This window comes from Cottoperca gobio, chromosome 20 (genome assembly GCF_900634415.1).
Source record: "Cottoperca gobio chromosome 20, fCotGob3.1, whole genome shotgun sequence".
Classification (NCBI taxonomy): domain Eukaryota; kingdom Metazoa; phylum Chordata; class Actinopteri; order Perciformes; family Bovichtidae; genus Cottoperca; species Cottoperca gobio.
This window is the reverse complement of record NC_041374.1, coordinates 3,084,903-3,109,288: the sequence shown is the minus strand read 5'-3', so window position 1 is coordinate 3,109,288 and position 24,386 is coordinate 3,084,903. Positions and strand designations below refer to the sequence as shown.

The 24,386-nt window shown below is 41.3% G+C and overlaps 3 protein-coding genes across 5 annotated transcripts in view; 2 read left to right on the top strand and 1 right to left on the bottom strand.

Annotated features, from left to right (window-relative positions):
• The window catches only part of agtr1b (angiotensin II receptor, type 1b), a 343,860-nt gene that overhangs the window by 226,916 nt on the left and 92,558 nt on the right, over positions 1–24,386 (top strand). The window lies entirely within an intron of this gene.
• Positions 12,895–17,054, bottom strand: zic4 (zic family member 4). 2 transcript variants are annotated; one of them, XM_029458170.1, is made up of 3 exons: positions 16,499–17,054; positions 15,761–16,390; positions 12,895–13,587 (listed from the first exon to the last, which is right to left on the bottom strand). In XM_029458170.1, exons 1-3 carry the CDS (start codon positions 16,923–16,925, stop codon positions 13,148–13,150), a joined length of 1,497 nt encoding a protein of 498 aa, XP_029314030.1. In that variant the 5' UTR covers positions 16,926–17,054; the 3' UTR covers positions 12,895–13,147. The 2 variants fall into 2 exon arrangements, with proteins under 2 accessions (XP_029314030.1, XP_029314029.1); XM_029458169.1 differs by having other exon boundaries at positions 15,761–17,054.
• Positions 20,774–23,334, top strand: zic1 (zic family member 1 (odd-paired homolog, Drosophila)). 2 transcript variants are annotated; one of them, XM_029458171.1, is made up of 3 exons: positions 20,774–22,045; positions 22,471–22,634; positions 23,054–23,334. In XM_029458171.1, exons 1-3 carry the CDS (start codon positions 21,085–21,087, stop codon positions 23,252–23,254), a joined length of 1,326 nt encoding a protein of 441 aa, XP_029314031.1. In that variant the 5' UTR covers positions 20,774–21,084; the 3' UTR covers positions 23,255–23,334. The 2 variants fall into 2 exon arrangements, with proteins under 2 accessions (XP_029314031.1, XP_029314032.1); XM_029458172.1 differs by having other exon boundaries at positions 20,777–22,045; positions 23,057–23,334.

Sequence of the window (24,386 nt, the reverse complement as noted above, 5' to 3'; positions counted from 1 at the left end):
TGAGGGAGAAGCTGTCAAGTGTGGCTGTCAACGCCTCTATTTCTGCAGACATGACAGGCCCCTTTAAAGCTTGATGGATATAAATCAGGAGGCCATTTTGAAACAACAGGGTCATATTCAATCCTTGTTGAAAGTGTGTGTGTGTCCACATAAACCCTGCCAGCATGGGACTCCCCGAGGGCCCACCGGCCTCACATTCCCATCTCTGCCAGGCAACAATTTGATATCTAATTCTTCTAATTGTATCCAATAAACCATTAATAATTACTGTTAATTAAAAGACTTGGTCTTTTGAACACATGTCTGATGTTTATGATTAACTTTGAGGAATGGGTATTTGGATTGGAACATTTATTTACAGAAATCTGAGCTGTGGGGGAAGAAATGGAGGAAGAAATGTCTGGATCAGAAGGTTTTGGGCCTTAAACGTCACAATTGAAGCTGCTTACATTTGCTAATAAAGTGAGAAATATACAGAAACCATGTGTTCCTAAATTGTTGTCTTCGTCTCAGTGATGGCTCCAGATGACCATATATAAAACATAATATAAATGTATTAGGTAGTAATAATTAAGTAGCAACGCAGCTACATATGCAGTTTAATTGCAATAAAATGAGATCCTGTGTATGTATAGATGTGTATGCGCGGCTAAACAGGTGAAGAAACTCTTTTCTGCTTATTAAAAGGTGAGTAAACTGAGTTTAAGTGGGTTTATCCAGCCACTCCATCCCTAGTTAGGAAGGGAAATCAAGCACAACAACAAAACTTCCGTTCTTTCTCTAAATCTTCCAACCCTCTTTCAGAAATTTCCAGCCCCTTCATTCCTTTCACTCCAATAGGACTCTACGGAGAGCCTTTGTACTCCGCAGATCAGGCTGTGTCCACTACTCCCACTCTTTTCAATAGAGAGTAAGAGGACTGCTAAGGGCTGGAACGACAGTGTTACCCATGCAAGCAGAACATCCCTCTCTTTTTGTGCAGTGGGTTGGTGAGGGGGCAGTGGGAAGGATGCGGTCAGTCTGCTCCGGGATAATAGAGGGCTGGGCAGCTGCCTTTGGCACAACAAAGGGACTAGTCTCCTGTTAGTCCTGTTTACTTTAGTGTTGTTTCTATGCCGCCTGCGTGTCAGGGTACCTGAAAGGGCGTATGGATAAAAATGTGCGTGGGCCTTACAATTGAGACATTTCAGCCACGAGCTCCCCGGGCCCTGTCGGGTTTATTATAGGCCGAATAATTACTGCTTTATGAAGTTTAACATGACTTTATTTATATTCCAGGTGTGCTATTTTCAAACGACACAGTTTGAGCAATTAAAATGTTTTCCTAATTATATGAAATAACAATGCGTCATTGGTGTTTGACTCATGATCCGTTAACGTGAGAAGGATATGTAACCGTTTAAGTGTCTAAATCTTCACTGTGTTTGTTTCAATATGTTGTGGCTTTTTTTTTGTTTGTTTTGTTTCTTTGGTTTAAAGAAAAAACGTGTAGATATGTCCCGGGAATTATTTGTGCAACAAAACAAAATACTACAGTTGGTTCAACATTTATTAATTCAAAAATAAGTCTGGCTTGATGAAAACTTTTACACTAAAGACACAAAGTGCTTTTTTTTAAGGACAGTTTCAGGGACACGAGCTGCAGAAAAAGGGACTCCAAAACCTTTGCCAAGACTTAAAAGTCAACATCGTCCATCTTTTCTTCACGCAAAAAGCCTTCTTGAGCCGAGCCTTTGATCCCTTTGATTTGCCTCTTTCCCTGCGCCAGATCTGTTCTGCGCTAAAATTCTTTAGTTTTCCATAGAAACGTCCTTTCCGCGGGGATATTGATGTTTTTTTCCTCGCAGGGGTTATGATATGGTGAATCACAATTTCAAAGCCGGGGGGACAATACTTGCATTCATGCTTGTTTTTGTGTGTGCCTTTTGTCGGGGGTTTGTCTCCTTGTTCAAAAATCCTCATTTCTCAAATGAATACAAATATTTATTCTGTGAATGTCTGCGCTCCGGTCACTTCGGATGCTTTTCAAACTATTAAAGTCTTTGTCGGAGCAGCAGGTTGCAACGCAGAGACAAGTCTGTGACATCCACTCTCACACACACACACACACACACACACACACACACACACGAGATCTGACTTAACGCCTCTTTTTATTCGGACTTTAAGCAAAGTTTCTGAATTTATAAGTAAGTCACCAAACTGTCTTTGAAAACATATTGATCCGGAACATTTAATTCTTACAACCAAATCAGGAAATCTGCTGGATCTTTTACTCTGCAAACACAATATACATGTGGACTCGCTTATGATATTAGCACCCTGTTGTTGCCCATGTTCAGCACATATTCTCCCTCAGACATGGATCACAGATGCTCACTGGACGAATACTGAAGAGACTTGGCCACAGCTAAAAGCTTCAAATTCCTCCAGTTGGGGTATTAAATCGACACCCAGGCCTTTCTCAGCCCTCTCCTCCCTCTCCTTTCTGCGGGCTGACATGTCTGATAGACCACGCTTTCTCTCCGCTTTGTCGCCCTGTCATCTCAACAATGTACATCTTCAGGACACCAATTTCAGAAGCCTTTGATCTGCAGACCGAAAGGAACAAAGTTATGGAGAGAAGGAGATGATAGAGGAGCCCCCCCCCCCCCCAGTCCCAGTTTGGAAAAGAAAGAAAGAGAGAAATTGATTATCAGTACAACACATACATAAGTAAATGCAACATCTGCAAGGAATCCCTCTACTGTCATCTCTCATGCATATAAAAAGATTTCAATGTATTCAGCTACTGTATGAGCAAAGAAATAGTCCTGCACTGCACAACATTTACAGTAAACTCACTGCTGAGTTTAACAGCAGGATTTTCATCTGTTTCCATATGTTCACCTTCTTACGGAGCTGTAATAGTAACTATTGTGTAAAGAAGGGAAATATCACTGAGAGTGAATTCCTTTTGTGCCCTTAAGGCCGTAAGAGTCGACATTCCAAATCTGCCCTACACATTAATTATGATATTCTGCAAGTCTCGCGGGAGCTTTTACATTTGACACAGTCTGTGTAATCCTGGTTTTCACCCTCTGATCTTCACCTCTGAGCCATAACAACATACAGAAGTGAGGACTGCAGCGGGTGCTATATCTCCTCTTTGGGGTAGCACTCATAACCCTGCAATGTGTTGGAAGGCTGCTGAAGTAGAGCCCAAGTAGTGTGTATTAGTAACAGTATAGTGGAGCCAACATATTCCAAATGCATGTGTTGAAGGCACTGGGATGTGAAGTGGCAAGTCACATCCTTATGTGTGTGATCTGGGATCATGATTTAAAAGTTAGTTTGTACACTTATTAGACCAAAAGTTGATTAAAGTGCCAGATTGTTTAGTGCCATGTGCCTTTATGGTTGGAAAAGTAGTATTTACATGCTGTGATATGTGTTTAGACATGTGTTACTTTAGTTTACAGATGTGTGGTTCAGGGACTGTGTTTCTGCATAATGTAATATCATAAGGCCTATTATATTGGTAGCTTTATTAATGCATATTAATTAAGAAAGCCTGCACTGGAAGTTATATATGTTAACATGCATCAGTTCAGCAGTTTAGTTTCATCCCAACAGTTGGATAAGCTACACTCTTGTACACTTCCTAGAGTCTCAAAGATACAAATTAACATCACGTGTACTTCAACCTTACATAATTTATATTAAAAATATATGCATGTATGAGCAAAATGGCACACAAAAACAGCAACACTAATTATCATCTTATAGAGCCATTTGGTGAAGCTTTCTGATGAAGAAAAGGAGCTCTGCTGTCTCTGTTTTCCATGTCATCTCACACGCTGCCACTCATGATAAATGAACACATTCCTGCTCCCCTATAGGCTGCAAGCACCGCCATCATGTCCCTCCTGTCATAAACAGCAGTGGTTTACTGGCTCCGTTAGTATTTCTATCGCTCCCAAGCAACTTTCCCGCAGTTTACTGAGTGAGTGCTGAGAGTACTGTAGCTGCAACCTAGAAATAAAGATACTGTGAAAATTGACAACTAGAGTGTTACAATGTGTCAAAAGCCTGTTGGAAGGTGGGTCAGTCACACTATGCTGTTGATGCGTGCATCAAAATGACTCCTCTAGTGATGCCACACATAGCTCTGTGCATGTTTTTCTCTTTTTGGCTGATTTATTATATTTTAGGTATTGACATGACTCATATTTCTTGCACAGTTAAATGCCGTTATAGTGTTGAGCCCTAGCACTAAAATTCAAAACATATGTACACATTTGGTATTGGCATTGACACGTCTTGCATGGACTAAATAAATCAAAGTTTTCTAATTGTAAGTCACGTTATTAGATGAACAGTGTATTAATTTTTTTTATTATTGCATTTTCTAAATGAATAAATATGAACCTTTTGTGTTATTTGCACACTGCACCAGAGTTAATTCAGGGTAGAGGTCAAAAATATCTTTCACCTTTTTAAAAATAATTTTAACAAAATGGTTTACTTTAAATTAGAACGATGCAGAGGGGAAAGCTAAATGTGTTGATATTTTGTGAAGATTATTATTTATTTATTTTATAAATATGCCTTGCCCTTTAAATCTTATGGAAGATTATTTTAATAAAAAACAAAACAAAAACAAATATTTCAGAATGTGTAATTTATTTCTTTACATTGTTGTTAATTTGCCTTGTAATGACTCTGCAGCCCCCCCTTTGTACACATCACCACCACATCCTTGTATGTAGGCCACTGTTTGTTTACAGTCGACTCGTGAGAGAACAATAACAGAAAACCTGGAGGAATCCCACCTCCGAGAGCTCCCCTGACCTGCGTGTCCATCCTGCAGAGATGTAGCTAGACCTGTGCGGTGACATGACTGGTAACAAGTTTATCCCTCCCGCAATATGAAGCATGTGCGTGTAGAAGCGTCACGGGGGCCCTTCAATGTGTTTTAAACATGTTTACAGCACACAGACGCGAGAAATTAATCACCTATGGGAACTAATTCAGACACTTGCAGTACATTTCGGCAGTTTTGGGACAATTTCTGCACGGTTTATCCACACATCGCCATGCCATTTTGTTCTCCTTATTCTTTTCCCGTGTTTGTTAACTTTTTGGTGATCTACTCAGAAAAAAAACAAACACCTATCCACTGACGTCCTCTGCCGCCCGCGTGACTGCGAACATCCATCCGCTCAATAGGACGTGTCACGGCAGCGCATGTCCCCGCACAAAAGACAATTGTGATTTAGACAAACATTGGGGAAAACATAAAGGCAAAGGTCAAGTCCTCTTTCAGTTCAAGTGTGCTCCGATTCACCTACAACACAACGGGGACAAAGAGTTGCAGCTACCTCCGTTTCTAAAGGGGATGTGATTACCCGCTTTATGGTGGAGGAGGAAGATGCTGATTCTCAACCTGATTCAGAGGAAATTAAGAGGAAGAGTATTCTCCACAAATCAGCAGCAGGATTATTTGGGCTCCTTAAAAGCAACCCCCCCCCCCCCCCCCCCCCCCTCTCCTCCCCCACTCCCAGAAAGAGAGAGAAGCCTGGATTCCTGCTATAATAAACATATTATTAGTATTATTATTATTTCTAATTATCATGCTCCAAAAAATATGCATTTTCTACAATTTAAGCATTGGGCCGTGCGTGTTTTTGTATTATTATTGCAAGTTCAATTATTTCTAGAACAGAAGGATTAGAAGAATAAGTAGTGTTAATTGCGCGGCAGGTATAACGAGCAGGTCTAATCCTTCTTCCCCCCTCTTTGTATTGAGTTTTTGTGGGCTTAATGAGTGGCAGGTAAGGCTGCTTCCTGCTTTCTCACATGCTCAAATAGGCCTCTCACTGCTTGCCGTCCTGGACCCTGGCTGTGTACAGGAAACAATTGATTTTGAGCATAAAGTTAATTATGCCTAGAAATTAGACAGCCTTAACGTTGGCTAAGGTTTCAGAGGTTGATTTCCTGACAGCTCTTAACACACTCACATATCATTCACGCATGTGCGTTTTTTTTTATATATGTGCAATAATGTGAGGGGAAACGACACTTACCTTGTCTTCTCCTGCACTGGTTGTACTTATTATTAGTATATATATTCCTTAGAATAAAAAAAGTGTTGCTCTACTAGTAGGATTTTTTTTATCCAGCCTTAATGGTGAATTGGGAGAAATAAATGGACAAAAAAAAATCCTCTGGACTTGGTTCTGCAGTGGTCTGAGTAGTTTCCTAGGCTACACAAATCAGTATTATGAAGATAGCCTGGGCTCAAAGAATGTCGCAGTGGTCGACTTATTATTGTAACCAAGAAAAAAATCTTATTGAAACTTTTCCTTTTGATGAATTAACTCATGGACAAGGAGGATAAGCCTCACATGGCGCCTTCTGCGCTGAAGTAGGAATAATTTAAAAGAAAGTCCCGCTTTGTGTGTGTCTTTGGACAGAATCAAGTGCCTTTAATTCTTCTGTGTTCTTAAAAACTCTGCAAAGTAAAATATATTTTTCACACAAGAATTATTGCGTTAAAACTATTCCTATTATTACCATATTTATTATTATCGTTGCAGCTGAAATGAACGGTGCCAATAAAGCTTTCACGGACAGATAAAGACCCGCTGACCTGTCTGAGAGGGACTTTAGCCTACATATGGTTTACACGTCAAATTGAAATTGCCTGCCGCTGAAAGGGTTTTTCTTTAATTCTATTACCGGACGTGGGCTCGCTTTGTTTCAATACTGTCGTATCAAAATGATTGACAAAGTAATAAACGCGTCATGCTGCTGCATATGATTATGCCGCGGCATTTGCATTGGACATTGAGGGGAATATGACAACCTTGACACACTGGGGATTTACTCTGTCAAATAAACACGTCTCCAAGGATCTATATTGTTGCGGTGACAATACCTCCCCATTCATTGAATTTCAAAGTGTTTCAAGTTCGTGTATCGTTTTGATCAACTGGAGGTTTTTAGTGTGCGGCGTTGTGCAACATTTGCAAATGTTGGGTCAAAGAGAGAGAAAAATAATAAGAACGAATGAATAAATACATGCTTGGCCTGAGCGGAAATTAACTCTACACTGGCGACACCGTTCCATAATTAATATCTCCCCCTCCTCTTCCTCTTTCTCTCTCTCTCTCTTTCTTCGTTTCACAGGTTCAGTCCTTTAAGTGCCTCTTGACGTTGTAGTGGTCACACAAGCTGCGTGCACTGCAAAAAAATCTCCGTTTTAACAAATCATTCATTACATTGTTGAGGTTTTTTTTTCTTCTTCTTCTTACAGGAAGTGGAAAATATCCAATTTTAAACTCTTTAAAGTTGAAAAAATATTTCAAATAAAAGCATTTTAATTTCGATGTACTTTTTATAATAGTATAATATTTCAGGGTTTTTTAATGATTTTTGTGCAGTGATTTTTTTTGCAGGAAAATGTACACTTTAAAAAAATATATTTTTTTAATAGTCTCAATAACATTTAATGCTTTTTATACAGGCTACTGGCGCTATAGATGGAGGCCATTTATATCCCATGGCGTGCCCACCTACAGCAGGTGATCCTGATGTCGTAACGTGTCAGCGGTGGCCTGACATAAGTATAATAATAGTTAATAGAGCGTGATAGAGAGAATGGTATTAAACCTAACAAAGATGTGTCAAAAGCAAAAGTCTATGTCTTCATTAGCTTGATCTCCAAGGACCGTCAAACATTTCATTAGTTTGTAATTTATGAATGTTTGACAAATATTAAAGAGTATGTAAATATGAGGGGCATAATGTGTTTCCTGCGGGAGATGGCGAAATGACCCAAAGTCTTCGATACTGCTACACTGATCACGTGCATTATGTTTCTTCTCAAACTGTGCTGTTGGCTTGTCTCTTCGGAACATATTTCCCATCTGACGTGTGAAATAGTGCAGATAAAGCAATGATTCATAATGTTGGCAGCATTTGCATGTCCTAATATGTGTTATTTTGATATATGATGATATACTGTCTCCTTTATCGAGTGTATAAACGCACTTTTGCCATTATGGCTTTGGCTAAATCAGTAGGAGGGTTTTTTTGTCCTAAAACGGTTCATTTCCTTGTTTGTGAACCACTTCCAGCATAATCGTTATTTTATTTTTATTTCGGCAGCACTGGCTATCTTCTCAAGTCACAGTCAGGGAGTCGTTGTGTTCAGGGCTGAACCTTGAAGCATAAGGCCTCTGGGACGCTTCTGTATTTTGTAGGAATTATTATTCTTTTTGGGTTGAATTTCCACGAACCCAAACACACCTGTTCGCTGCTTTTTGTCAGATATTAGTGTCGCCAAACACTCTCAGATCACACAGGGGTCAGCAGAAGATGATGGATTCAAGTTATGATAAATTACAGTACGCAAGATCGACTCAATCGCCAAAGGGCAAGTCCTCAAATTCACAATCATTTATCCTGCGTGATGCATGGCCCACTTTTACCAATATGAAGTTTGCCTACAAGACACCGTGTTGGGCAGAGCTTTTTAATATTCACTTTCATCATTTAAATAATTTGCTCTAGTTTGTTGTCACGTGGAATAATTCTAAATAAATATTTTTGAATGACTCATGTTAGAACTCTGCAGAAATACGCAGGACGGTATAGTGCGCCATGAAATGCTGCGCTGCTCCATATTTACATGCACACATCATATCTGAATAGACTCCAACAATATTTAGATGTATAGGTTTGCTCAAGTTGCAGCAACAAGTTCCTCTTGCACGTACGAACTCGCTTTTGCATTAATGAAGGAAGTCATCATAGCTTCGTGCTAACTAGATAGTTCAGACTTGCGAGATCAAATGCAGAGAAGGAGATCTTTGGATCAAAAGAGACAAAATAAGCGGGTCGCTGATTCATTCATGCAGCTGCATTGAGACCAAGGCCAACAGGCGTATCATACACTGAAAGGAAGCTGCTATTCAGAGTGCAGGTGTGAAGTATGTGGCGCATTCTGCCATATAATGTGGAGGTTGTTAGAAACCCGTGTTCAGGCCTATAGGCTACTAGGGGGCTGATTCGCATTGGAGGGAGCCCGATCATCTATGAAAGTAAAATAACTTCGTTTCCTGAAATCTGTGGATGACGGTAATCCTAAAACATGGGGAGTAGGGAGTAGGGTGGATAGTAGGGGGGTGTATAAGGTCTTACTGACACTGTTTTCTCTCTCTCTCCGGATAGTGACTTATGTGAGGTTTGTCTGCTATATACAAAAGCGACCGCAGGGGTGAAGCCTTAACTCTACTTGCTCACCTTTTTATATGCGGAATACAGTTAATTTAGCTTTAAAGGTTGCCATAAATCTTGTTTTGACGGAAGCTCGTGGTAGCCTATACATCACAGCCATGTGCTCTTGTAAAATCCCCCCGGAAACTAACCTTGGACGTTATCAGAATATAATATTCAATATTCATGACAAGCTTTATGGCTGTGTTTAACTTGTGGGTGTGCGTAGTTTGCCTCTTTTGACCTCTCTTCTGCACACTCCATCAAAGTCTGAGGAATAAAGTGGAATGCTCCTTAACGATGAAAAAGCCGAATGATCCTATAATAATATTTAGATTATTTTTTTTTTAAAGAGAGAGAGAGAGAGATATTTGTAGCTATATTTAATACATCTAAAATATGTATTTATTGACTATAATAAATAGTGTTGGATCAGTGTTTCCAGGATGCCAGCTCTATTATAACACCTCTGTCCTGCTCTGTCCTGGTGGCTGCTCTGCACCTGTCTCTGCCGCGTGCTCTTTATTTTCCATGCCAATTTCGGCCACTTCATTCCTGATAATTATGACCTGGTCGGTGTTGGAGGTGCTGATGGTGGTGTTGGAGCGTGGGGTGGGCGTGGAGGAAAGGGGGAGTGATAAGGGTTGGAGGGGAGAGGGTGTGTGGGGGGGGGGGGGGGGGGGTGCTTTTACTCCTAGACTGCTAATCCCCCTATTAAAAGGGTTTTGTTCAATAATGCCGGACAGTTTCCGGAAGTAGGATTACCGCCTCTATTATTTTCCAAAGAAATGATATTTCACACTCAAATGAGCCTTAAGATGCAGCAGAGGTGGAGAGAGGGCCTTGTGAGGAGCGAAATGGATTCATTTTCTTTTTTGTTGCGCTTTGGAAGTTCAAAAAACCTCCCACTTCGTTTTTTTTTTTTTTTTTTAACATAATCTATTCTACAATTAATATGTCTACATTTACACACACACACACACACACACACACACACACACACACACACACACACACACACACACACACACACACACACACACACACACACACACCTGTTCTTGATTCCTGACCCCAGCGCTGGTATCAGATCAGAGGTTGTGGCTCAGTAGAAGGTAGGAAGCCCCGATGAGTGAACCCAACGGGATGAGTTGTTAAAGATTGTCTCTCAGAGTCCCACTGCCTGTGGGATCCAGTGTCTGCACGCCGGGAATTTAACTTGTACAATAAAAACAAACAGTATTCACATTGCGTCTCTGCTCTGGTACGGCGCAGTTCACTAAAACACTCTCCTCAAACTCTTTTGGATCCGAGTTACTTGTGCCAGCCTCCTTTCTGATTGAAGACAGAGTGTTTGTATTTGGTAAAATTCATACATTATTAGGCGTAGAGGTCACTGGAGAGTTGCAGAGCAGACTGCAGCACTCATTTTATTTCTCCTTAAATGAGTTCAAGGCCCTTTCCCTTTGATCTGTGCCTGCAGCAAAGATCAAATTCAGAAATTCTTTGGCTGGAGCAAAAAAAAAATGACAGAAGGGACCTCATGTTTTTAAGTCTCGCTTCTTTTCCTTCATGAAACAACGCTTTTTAAATGTTGCCTATCCTCCACTTCCAGCGCTGAATGGAAAATGTTTTTACGCGACTCAGTTAGTTCTTGTCCATTTTGACGACTGGAACTAAAAGCTTTAGACGGCCCAATAGAGAGGAGCCCAATAGAGAGGAGCCCAACAAATCGGTGACAAAAGGCTTTCCGTGTCATCAACGTCGTTCAGACGACCTAGAAGAATCCCTCTGATATCAACTTCCACTTCAAACACTCCCGCTCTCAATTGAGATCCAACTATCTTGTTTTTTTCTTCTCTTTTCTCTTTACGCACAAGAGCTGGAGCCAAAAGAGGCATGATGATCTTCTTCTATTTGGTTGGTTTAGTGTTTATTCTTTTTCTTTGAGCTGGGCCTCTTCCACAGAGCAAACTGTCATGCACTTAACCAAACTCTATATAAACGTATCAGAGAGTTGTAGCTTGTGTTGTTTCCACCCACTTCTGCGTTAGTCAAGGCCGGTAGTAAAACTTCCCCCTCGGCTAAAAAGTTTTCCCAGCACCACAGAGCTCTTCAGGTTTCTGGTCAGCTGCATGTTTTCACTCCTTTTTAGCTTATTTATTTTACACTATTAAAAAAAAAAAAAAAATCTGCAAAGAGTGCTCAAAGCTGAAATAATTAATTTAAACTTCTTTTATTATCTTTGATCATTAAGCAAGCAAGCTTTTATGGTTTTACATATTTCATGTACAGAGTCTGAAATATGATTATGGTTGAATTTATCCTTTGAGCAGTTCGTGCCTCTTACAATGCAAGTCTATTATGGTCTGGGACAACTGCGTTTTTTAGCGGCTTCTCCTTTGATTGTCGTAAAGTAGGCCCGGAGCAAAAGAATATATTCTTCTTCTTTATACTGCCCTCGTCTGCAATATAAAGGACATAGATTACCGTTTCCTACCCCATGGGAAGCAAATATTACATTCTTTAGAGCGGGCTTTGAGTCCACGGACTTGGCCCCATATCATTTGAGTTTGACTTGGCTATTGCTATAGAAATCTTAATTCACCATGAGGATTCACCGTCGTGAAAAAAAAATGGCTCTTTGTACAAAATGCTCTTTGAAGTCTGGATCAGAATATTGTAGCTCCTTCATCAAACTCTGCCCCACGTCTGCATCGAACCACAGCTCAGCTGAGAAAGTGAGATTTAACACTGGAGTGGAGCGCAATTTAATTTAATTTTTTTTAAACCGAAAAACATTTAATAATAACATATTTAAATATGCTGTAAAGGACCTTTCGTTCCATTTTATTTCTTTGAGTTTTAGCAGTTTTTTTTCAGAATCTGTGGATTTCCTACAACCTGTGTGTAAAGCAGGCAACTGTTTTTGTTTTTTTTAATTGAAATATTATTTTTTGGCGACATAAACAAGAACAGAAAACTTTACAGATAATTGATAACCGACTGTAAATTCCATATAGACCCGAATGGCTCAGCAGTTTCCACTTTAGTCATACAAGATTTATTCAAAATACTCACAAATTACAAGGCAATTCGGTTGAGTGCCGCTCGTTTTCAGATATTCAAAAAGAAAAAAATATATAATGACGACAATGATACAAAATCACAAAATGCCCACTTTGATAAAACATTTATAATTTCACGGTCGTATATCAAATACTGCAGGCTTATGAAACAGTTCAATTGTTGACCCTCTGCACAAATGGGGGGGAAATAATGCTGTAAACATAAAACCGTTTGTACAAATAACTGCAGTAAAGTGTGAGAAGCTGCTTGGAGACAGATCCTCACCAAACGATCAACATCAACACATCGAAACTTACAAAATTTACAAATGTACACTTTTGCCCTAATTAAAAACATGCACTTTGGTTCGATAATACAAAATCCTTCAATATCAGATTGAAAAATAAATAAAAACATATTGAAGTCAAAACTCGAATTTACAAAATAATTGTACAACAACATGCCTAGCCTACAACACTGTACCACATAGTCTAACGGATTTACACGACTCTCTCTACAAGTGGACCAGTGGGCGTATAGGCACAGAGCCAACCATTTTAAACAGCTGAGGTTTCAAAATATATTCTTTTTATTGTGCGTGGAAATTAGCACGTCTTTAAGGTTTGCACTGTTTTCCTTCCAATGTGGTTAAAATGCGTCTCTTGGCTCTGGGTGTCTTGTTTGGTGGCTCATCCAAAAGGGGACCATGTGGGCCTTCACAGGCATATAGGCACCGAGGCCAAACCATTTTTAATAGTTAGGCTTCTGAAAATGTGTTATGTCACTTATGGCATCGTGTTTGAGTCCAATTGGATTAAAACGCGTCTCTCGGTTCCGGGTTTCTGTAAGGTGACTCGTCTGTTGGGTCGGGCGTGGAGGGCCCGCTGGGCGGTGTTTGGGCGCCGCTGGCACCTGAACTGTGGCACACGTACCATTCACTTAAATTCGCGGGCTGGGAGGCTCCCATCGGCTCCGACAGCACCGAGGAGCCTCCTGGCTCCCGGCCCAAGTCTGAGGAGGGGGAGACCAGGGACGGGGTGGATGATTCGTAGCCTGAACTGGGCGGGGGGGACTTGCAGTGCACCTTCATGTGTTTCCTCAGGGAGCTCGGGTGTGTGTAGGACTTATCGCAGCCTCTCACTTTGCAGTTGTAGGGCTTATCGCTGGTGTGGACGTGGGAGTGCTTTTTCCGGTCACTGCTGTTGGCGAAGCGTCTGTCGCAGCCGTCAAACTCACATTTGAAGGGCTTCTCACCTGTTAACAGTGATGGTGACACAATCAAATACAAATCACATATACAATTACACATTTAAAAACTTGATATGTGATGTTATTTATTCATTTATATTATAAGACAATATTCCAACTTGTAGCAGCTGAATAGTACTTGAGACAATTATCCACTGTTGTAATATTATTACAATGTGGCTAACACCACTTCATGTGCATACATGGGCTCAAATGTGTGACCTGAAAAAAATGTTTCAAAAAATGAATCAAATAAAGCTGCTCCAATTACAGCCACTTTGATTTTTTATTGTTACAAATATATTTGTATATGCACACATTTTGTATTTATAGCAAACACACTTGTTCGCCCACACGTGTATTTTTAAAAAAGTGTGTCCTACTTGGTCAGACCTGCCATGAGTCTCAGTCTGGTGTAAACAGGAGGGCTGAACCCCCACTGTCCTGGGTCTATACCTGGCGTCTACATGCATCAAGGCATACGTCAAAACAGACAAGCTATGAGCACAGACATAGCAGGCCTAAAACACACTGAAAATAATGATAAATGAAAGTATTGCCACAGCCAGGCTACACCTACTGTGTGCTAACGCAGCATGTCTGCTATTTGAATCCTGCAAATGGTTATGGACTGGCTCTCATTTTGCGTCTCAATAACAAGTATTTCTACCTGATTATGACAAGGCAAAAAAAAAAAAAAGACAGTGAATAAATTACACGGAAATCATCCACTGCTGATTTTTCTCCTCCGATTAAAGCTTTTGAGAATATGTAATTGCCTCTGTCTAATTACACTTGCGGGTTGAATATCAATTTGACCTTCAGCTGTTGGGTTGAGAGAGCCAATCAAGGATATTAGCGTAGTACAAGAAACCGTCGAGGAACAGACCCCAGGGGCAGCCCCAGTCATAACCACACTTTCGGATAGATTTTAAACATGATACCAAAGACCAGGCCCCTTGGGAGTCAACACACAGAAATAATTTAACAGATTTGTACTTAGGTAATGTGAGCAAATTATATGAATAATACATAGGGAGCAGAAATGGAGCAGAGGGGGAGTGCCATGCAGCCACCGAGAAAAAGGAATGTAGTCATTGTCTTCATTTACAAGTCTGACTCGACATTTTGAGGCCTTATTTTCCCCTCACTAGCTCCATAGCACGTCACTGGGTCACAGAGGCGAGCAGCCATATTGTACCATTAAATGTTTTTTTAAAAAGTTAAATCGGGGCTGCTGCTGCCGAGAGTTGCGTTGTACACACATCAGTCATTCTAAACTGTGTCAGCTCTGCCAACCTGTTGGTGAATTATTTCATCCGTCTGCACTTGTCAACTTGTTGCTTTGGCTAAAGGCTATAAGAGCTCATCATTCCAATAGCAGGCGTATTATTTCACCATGCATACATATCACTCCGGAAAACAAAGCTTATGTAAGGCTTCAAATCCTATAATACATACATATTAAATAAAACAACTCCATTTGTTGTAGCTTTAATTGTGCTACTGCAAACCAACTACTATTATTATTATTATTATTATTATTATTATTAGTGGTTGATTTAAAGGAACAGGCATAACACAGCTAATAAACAGAGCAACAAGTGGCTGGAAAAACAAAACATCCTCATCATCATATCAGCTACACTGAACATGAAGATGCAACTTTCCACTCATGTCTGGCATGCACTAAACTACATGGACAGGAGCTGACGTGGGCCTCAGTCTTTGTGCTGTGGTGTAAACAAGAGGTTGAACCATCAAACGCCTGAGTGAGCTGTACCATAATCCCAAAGCTCAGCCTTTGCAAAACTTGCAAGCACTGAAGCACCTCATAACAAACAGGTGGGCAGTAGCTGTTGCATGTTGACGTACACACACTCACACACACACACACACACACACACACACACACACACACACACACACACACACACACACACACACACACGCACAGATCGATTAATTTCCATGTTTTATCAGAGGATATTTTTAAATGTGTAAAATCAAGGAAATTAAATAATAATAAAATCAACCTGAAAATGATGCATCACTAACAACACATCTGGATATTATGCAATGCCTATTTTCGTATTTCAACATGCAACCTGACAATGTTATTTTACACATTATAGTACATTTCTACAACGTTTAATTTGATGAATGTGTAGTTACTGACCTGTATGCGTCCTTTTATGAATCTTAAGATTCTCGGATCTTGCAAACACTTTCCCACAGCCAGGGAATGGACATGGAAACGGTTTCTCCCCGGTGTGCACTCGAATGTGATTTACAAGTTTGTACTTGGCTTTAAATGGTTTGCCTTCGCGCGGACACTCTTCCCAAAAACATATATGGTTCGCCTGCTCCGGTCCTCCGACGTGCTCCACCGTCACATGCGTTACAAGTTCGTGCATGGTGCTGTAAGTTTTGGAGCAAAGTTTCTTCTGCGATAGCTCCGGCTCCAGCCACTTGCAAATCAGCTCTTGCTTTATCGGCTGTCTCATGTAACGGAAAAAGGCACCGGCTCCGTGGTGGTGGTGGTGGTGGTGAGCGCTGAGATTCATGTTCAGATTCAGACCACCGTAGCCATGCAACGGCGAGGCGGAGAACGGATCAGCCCTGGAGCTTGTCACTTGACTCAAGTGATCAGACCTAACGTACATTTCTCCAGGTAGTCCTAACCTTATTTGTCCATTCAACGCTTGGCCACCCGGTGATCCGCTAGAAGACTGGTCGTGATGGAGTCCGGAGAAGAGGCTATGGTTCCCAGCGTCAGGGTGATGACCATAGTGTCCGGGATAGCTACCTGTTGTTGAGACAAACATTCCGTGGTGAGAGGCTGAACCAGCAGTCTGGTCAGTCAGTACCGGCATGGCTTGAGCTGTCAGATCTCTCCGGATGAGGAAATCCCTACCTGCGGACAAAGCCTGGGCCGTGTGAGACATAGAATAGGGCACCGATGTCGCCTGAACCGGGCCAAAAGCTCCCGTTTGACTGGAGACCACTTCACTGTGGCCTGCCATATGATGATTGTGGTGGTGGTGATGGTGGTGGGGATAATGATGGGCTGGGCTGATTTTGAGGGCCGCGGAGTGCCCCATGTGTTCTGGCCCGAATGGACTCGGCCCCAGGCGGGGTTCCGCAGTAATCTCCCCAGGGTGCGAGTGAGCCATTGAGTGTGGATGGCTGCTGAACCCCGGGAAGCCTGTCACGCTCTGAGGGGTATGGTGGTGATGATGGTGATGGTGGTGAGCCCCTGCCAAGTCAACTAATCTCAGCGCCGTGTTCCGTTTGGAAAACGTAGGGTCCATCACGGGGCTTCCCAATGCATCCACGCTCATTACTTCCTAATTTTAGAATAACTTGACAGCAGGCAAAATAATAATGATGATGACAAATATATTTTAATCGCAGTGAAAAATAAAGAAAAAAGACTTTATAAAGTTAAGTCTATCTGCAGACTACATGGAATCCCATTCGGTTGAGAGGCAGCAGCAGGACGCTTTGATACTGAATAGAGATTCATGGTAGGCGCTGCAGCCCGTGGAGCTAAACAATCACCCTGCGCTCTAATTGGTCAGAGCTCGGTGATTGACGTCACCAGTGACAGTTTCCAACGTGAAGAAAAATGTCTTAGTGACAGCAAGCAGCCAGCGCGCATGCGCAGTGCCTCAGGCAACGTTTGTGAAAAATAGTTGTTATGCAAAGATGATTGTACAATAAAAGTCCTAAAAAGTTTATCCAGATATACAGTCGTCTTTCTTTTGTCGCAGCGAACAAAGGCTGCGCGGCTATGAAAGAGCAATTTCCCCACTTTGATTCTGCAATTACAAAACAGACTGCTTCGCAAGAGTATGCATATTGCCAGTATAAAAGTTGTATGGATCATAAATAATGCAGTGATATCTTCATTTTGTCCCGCAACGTATGAAGGACAACTTTACGCACAAATTACGCACAGCTTTACGCACGTAAAGATCGGCGTCAGCGGAGAAAAACTTGTCAACTTAACGAAAGGAAAACTCCACGTGGGAGATGAAAATAGTCCGGAGTACATAGAATTAATATGCGCTTTGATAAATACCCACATTTACATATCCAGCCGTTCGCCCTTCCACGCGTACTACAGTGTTGACTCCGTGCTCTGCTTGGTGGGATCCGTGTGTGTAGTAAGTGTGAATAGGGCGAGCTGCGGCCATTGTCCCGAGGGGAAAAATGTAATGGACGGGACCTGTTGTGATGATCCGGGGTAATTTTGCTTTAGACCAAGGACGGCAGCAGATGAGGGTCACAGGAGGTGGTGCCGTTGCAGACTAAAGTTCAAAAATAAAACGTGTGTGTGCTGTAAGTATCAGTTACTACAATATTATCCTACAAAGAATAGCATTTAGTGGTTATGTTTTGCTTCGTGTTTGAATGCTTAAAATAAAGATATTAGTAATGGATCATAACAACATGCCGTGTAAATTATCCGTTTATTTTTCTCCATATATTTTGTATTTTTTAACCGTCAGCCGACAAATAAGACTATTTTAAAAATCCAAGTGTAGTCATTGAAATGTTACTGAGTATATCTGCAGCACGGTGGACATTTCTGCCTCTGTAACAAACATGGATGACTGAACATTTTACAATTTTACTTTAACTAAGGGATTTGGAATATTGTTCTTGTTTCGCCACTGGAATACTCTTAAAATTAACAGTTATTGTTTTAAGTGAGTTATATCTTGTGTATTGCAACTGAAATTGTGTTAGCGAACGCTTAAGATATATTTTTTAATGGGTGTGTGTGTGTGTGTGTGTGGGGGGGGGGGGGGTGTATGGACTGGAAGCTTAATCTTTATGGTTGCAGACAAAAATAAATTACTGCGTGAAGCGACCTTAAAGAAGGTCACATGCAGTGCATCACTTTGATGTCAAATACGAAATGTGTTATTTAACTTCTGCGGTGATCAGAAGTCATTTGTGAAGGATTTAAGACTCCAACCTAAATTTATGGTCACTGGCGGTTTTTAGCATCTTAACCTCCTCACACTAAAAAAAAAAATCGTTGATGAGAAAATCAACTGGACATATTATGAACTTGTGGTTTTGCATGACTGAATGTGTTGTTTTCAGATCCAAACCAAACTGTGTAACTGAATCAGCTGAATAATAGTACATAACTCACTTGGCTAATATTTTTATATGACACAAATATTTCTAAAACTATATTATAACCTCTTGGTGTTTGCCCTGAATTGACTCGTCAAAGTCGTTTCTGACAGCGTCATATCCAGCCCGTTAGAAAGTGAGTCAATATTTTGAGACATGACGGATCCAAAATATGTTTATTAAATGGCCTTACGGTGGGGTTCATGAGGCTCACAGCTGTAGCCTTCAGAGGCATCACAGCAACAGCGTAATGCAAAACTTTGAAGTTCTATTTCTGGTCCAAGTTGTGCACGCACTCACTCTTGGAGGCAAGTATGCAGTGGAGTTGTAGAAGATCCCAAACAATCAAAAAAGGGTTGTAGAGAGGTTTCCTTAAACGCTCATTTTGCTGCTTTGGTTGAGTTGTTTTCACTGTAAATCCTAAATAGGTAGCCATTTTAATTTCTATAGTGTGACTCCAGCACATTGGGATTATTATAGTGAACGGTTAAGGGCGTTTTCATAGGGCTCATCCTTTACGCATGTAATTCAAATATTCATTTTTGAGGCACATATGAATAGAAACTTCAAATACACTTGTAAAGCTATGTATAATTCCAACAACTCTTTTCTTGGCACACAATTTCCAATTCAGCCTCACGTGTCTGAGTATTTGACACCCAATCTTGACTCTCTCCTTTTTCAATGATATGCGGTTCTTACCGTTTTCCACCTGTTGAGAGAGATCCCTCCAAATTTGGCTATGCCTAAAACGCCGGATCAAGTTGAAGGTGTGCCTGTTAAGTTGAGAACAACAAAACTTCCCCTCTGCCCCTGGTCTCCCAAGACTGACTTGGAAAAAGCCTTGTGTAGAAACTAGCCTAGTAGCCAAGAAGATGTTTTAATGGTTCGCATGGCACGTCTGTGCATGTGGCTTTGAACTCTAGCAGCCGGAGGTTCCTGCAGAGAGCGCCGCAAATCCCACTTGATAACTTCGACAACCCACAACGTTTTACACACAGGCTATGCATCACTGGCCTGCAAAAAAAAGAGTAAGTTGCACAGCCACATCGCGATGGATACATGTAAGAATACTAGTGGATCCAAGTTAAATACTGGTATATATATTTAAGGTAACCTTTTATGAACGTGTGGCGCTGGTGAGCATGATGATGTGGAAATCTAAAGCACAGATGTTCCGCCAGTGTGAGCTCCAGTGGGCGCAGAAACATTGTGTTCAAGGGAGAGAGAGAGAACTACAAAAACACACAGAGTGCGCGCGAGAGGCAGACAACAACACGGTGTGTGGATTCACTTCGTAGTGGAAAAGGGATGAGTTTATAATAGCACACCTTTTAAAAGAGAGTGACAGTGTGCAGACTTCATATCAAACCTCAAAGTTTCCCATGGGGGGGGTTCCTGAGAAAATACGTAAAACTCGTATTTCCTTACAGGTACTTTGCACACCTATAACGAGGGTCTACCTTTGAATGGTATAACGTGTGTTTACCATTCGGTCAGTCCATTGTAGTTGCAATAAATAAAACATATGATCGTAATTTATCCTCCTGACATTGCCTTTGAGTATCTATCAATACGTGCCATGATATATATCGATATACAGATAGATATGGTCCGAGTGCCTAATTGTACACACACGTCTCCAATTACACCACCAAAGGGCTGTGCTTGGTGATCTAATATCCCCAGGTCTTAACAAAGACAATTTAAAACATTTTATTGTTGAACTGTTAATGCACTGTGTCTGCAGAACGTGCTTCGACTCTCCACAAGGCCAGTTTCTGTCTCGTGCTTCTCAACTTTTGTTTTGCTGTTATTCAGCCTTTTAACCAAATTCACAGTCAGCAATCTCACAATATCTGGGATTGATGATGCAAAGAGGCCAATAGAAGTGTGGGCCCTGCACCGTGGATTGTTATTTGGTGAGTGGATGTTATTGGGGGGAAAGGGGCTCCACCAATGAGGGCGCAGCTCCGGGGCCACATGACCACCCCCCTCCTCTCCCATTCATCAGGGCTGGACTGTGTTGTCTTTTCAATTCATTTATCTGCAGGAATGATTGCGACTATCAGTCTAGAGCTCACCGCCTGACTGAGGAGGTGAAAGTTGCGCCACAGGAAGATAAACCGCAAAAGACAATATTGCATGTATACATGATTTTGCGTGTGCATCGGATGAGCCGTATAGGGGAATTCCTCGCGTCTTAGAAAGTAAACAGAAAATCGGTGGATTTGAGAGTTTGCTCAGTCGAGTGAGGTCCAAGAGATAGAGAGAGGGGGAGGAAGAATATCTGTGCGTGATTTTTTGATTTCTGCTCTCAGTCGTTTCGGCGAGTCTAGACTGAAGATGCTCTTGGACGCAGGACCGCAGTATCCCACCATAGGAGTCACTACTTTCGGCTCCTCGCGGCATCACTCAACAGGCGAAGTCACAGAGAGAGAAGTGGCGTTGGGGATAAATCCGTTCGCAGATGGGATGGGCGCCTTCAAAATAAACCACAGCTCCCACGATATTGGCTCCGGACAAACGGCGTTTTCCTCCCAGGCGCCCGGGTATGCAGCAGCCGCACTGGGACACCATCACCACCCGACCCACGTTGGCTCTTACTCCACGGCGGCTTTCAACTCCACCAGGGACTTTCTCTTCAGAAATCGGGGTTTCGGGGATGCCACCGGGGCGCAGCACAGTTTGTTCGCCTCCGGAAGTTTCGCAGGGCCACATGGACACTCAGATGCAGCGGGGCACCTGCTCTTCCCAGGGCTCCACGAGCAAGCGGCGAGCCATGCGTCTTCCAACGTGGTCAACAGTCAGATGCGACTGGGCTTCTCGGGGGACATGTACGGACGGGCCGACCAGTACGGCCATGTTACAAGCCCGAGGTCCGACCACTATGCTTCGACCCAGCTGCACGGCTATGGCCCCATGAACATGAATATGGCCGCACACCACGGGGCAGGGGCCTTCTTTCGATACATGAGGCAGCCGATCAAACAAGAGCTCATCTGCAAGTGGATCGAGCCGGAGCAGCTGACAAATCCCAAAAAGTCGTGCAACAAAACTTTTAGCACGATGCACGAGCTTGTGACCCATCTGACGGTGGAGCATGTGGGGGGACCAGAGCAGACCAACCACATCTGCTTCTGGGAGGAATGCGCCAGAGAAGGAAAGCCATTCAAAGCCAAATACAAACTTGTAAATCATATCAGAGTACACACCGGAGAAAAGCCCTTTCCGTGTCCGTTCCCCGGCTGTGGCAAAGTATTTGCTCGATCGGAAAATCTAAAAATTCACAAAAGGACTCACACCGGTAAGATCCGCTCAGACTGCCCGCTTCTTTACTGCCAATGCATGGTGTCAATATCCCATCCAAAAATGTGCATGCGATCTGGATTATTATTTACTATGCAGCGGAGTCTCTCACTGGCATGTGATTCAGTGCAGTTGTCAACATATATATTTCATGTTTTTTTAGTCTTGTTATTTAAGGTAAAAGTCTTACTTGTATAAATGCAATTTAATTAATTAATCCATGAGCCTAAGTGGCTTAAGTCAAATTAATTAGCAGTCTATAAGTAAGTTGTCTGTCTGTCAAATTAAAAAGTAAAACGAGACTGCCTTTTTTATTCTTCACCATTATTAATTTCCACACGGTATTTTATTTATTTTAAATACAATAATGTGTCATTTTGAAATCCAGTGTTAAACATTGTGTTTATTTGTTTCTTTATTTAGGTGAGAAGCCTTTTAAGTGTGAGTTTGAAGGCTGCGACAGGCGATTTGCAAACAGCAGTGACCGCAAGAAACACATGCACGTCCACACGTCGGACAAGCCCTATCTCTGCAAAATGTGCGACAAGTCATACACACACCCCAGCTCCCTCCGAAAACACATGAAGGTAAAAAAAAAAAAAAATGGCTTTAATATTTTGCAGTGTTGTTTTGACAAAATTCTGAAATGTTATTTCACAGCTTTAAAAAGGTGTTTTTGCAGTTTGCCTGGAAATGTGAATACAATATTTATAATCGTTAACATTATGAGAAGAGGGGTTTTTTTTTCTTCCCTGAAATAGCAAAACATAATTTGCCTTGACATTTTCTTTCTTCCTTTTCGTTCAACCGGTAAATCAGATTAAGATCTTAAAGCGAATAATATTGTTTTTGGGGATATTTATAGCAGATGTTTTAAAAACAGTCAAATTAGGAGATTTAATTTGTTTTGATTTATTTCTTATGTCTTTTATTTTGCATACAAATGAACCCGCGACAAAACAGCCAATGCAGGATGCTTTTTTTTATAACGTTTCTCTTATTGTTGAAGGTCCACGAATCCACCAATCCAGCGCCGCAGCCATCTCCAGCGGCCAGTTCAGGGTACGAGTCGTCCACACCTCCCACTATAGTATCACCGTCCACAGAGAACCAGAGCAGCAGCTCCATATCACCAGCAGCCTCAGCAGTACACCACACAACCAGCCACAGCACGCTGTCGTCAAATTTCAATGAATGGTACGTGTAAATATTTTTGCAAAAAAAAAAAAAGAAAGAGGAAAAAAGACTGCAGAGTTAAAAAAAAACAAAACTGCTTGGAATCAAAGACTTTATAAAGTCAGCCAGTGAAACATGGACTGAGAAAACACGGGAGGCCCACACGATCAATTAAAGGCTGTCCTAAAGTCAGAGAGCGAGTGTGCATGGACAAAAAGGAGGCGAGGACAGCCTTAACCGAGTTTAACTTTTCTCCCCCCCCCCCCTCAATATTTCTTTGAGTCTTTATTTTTACTGAGAGACTGCTCAGAAGAGATCTCAAAAAGCATGCTATCTCCGGGTAGAGGCCTGAATTTTTGTACATAAGGATTTCACCAAGTTGGAAAAAATGTAATATTTTATTTTGTAAATAGTTCTATCACAGTTTAAGGGAATTTGTGAAAATGTGGTCCCTAGATATATGGAAAAATGAGATGGTTTTAAGAATATTGCGATGAATAGACTTCATTGAAAAGAATGTTATAGTTGTGAACCAAATGTGAATTATTCCGTATTACTACAGTCTACACGTCGACCTAACCGACTCTTAGTATTAATGTGCTTTTTGTAGCCTATTCAGTGCAACATTTTCGTCCAAGGTCCAGTTTGAGTAGCACAGTATCATTGTTGTTATTTAATGTCATGTCGATAAATCGTGTAGTGAAAGCCTGAAATTCCGTGTCAATCTGTTTATGTACGTGATAAATATAAAATCTCTGTCAATTGCTTTGTCTGAAAGGAAGTATTATTACATGTAAGTAGCTCAATTTTCCATATTTATCCGCATGTAAAGGACCGGTAACATGTTAGAAGTGATCGGTATTTATGGAGAAATGCGCTCGTATGTAAAATTTAGTTTACAAAAAAAATGTTTGGATACATTTCGTACTATATATTAAAGGATTAAAAAATACAATAATGCAATGCGTTGGAGGTTATTGGTTTCATTGGTGTTTGAGGTTGATCTCAACATGGGTGCTGTGTGAAACTAATGGGTTCTTCTTATATAGGCTGCATTAAAAAATCTAATAATTAGCTGCAGAATAAAACACCATCATAATATTGCATTTAATACGGTTTAAGATGAAGACATTATTGCATGTTTGTCGCACTAATAATTTTAA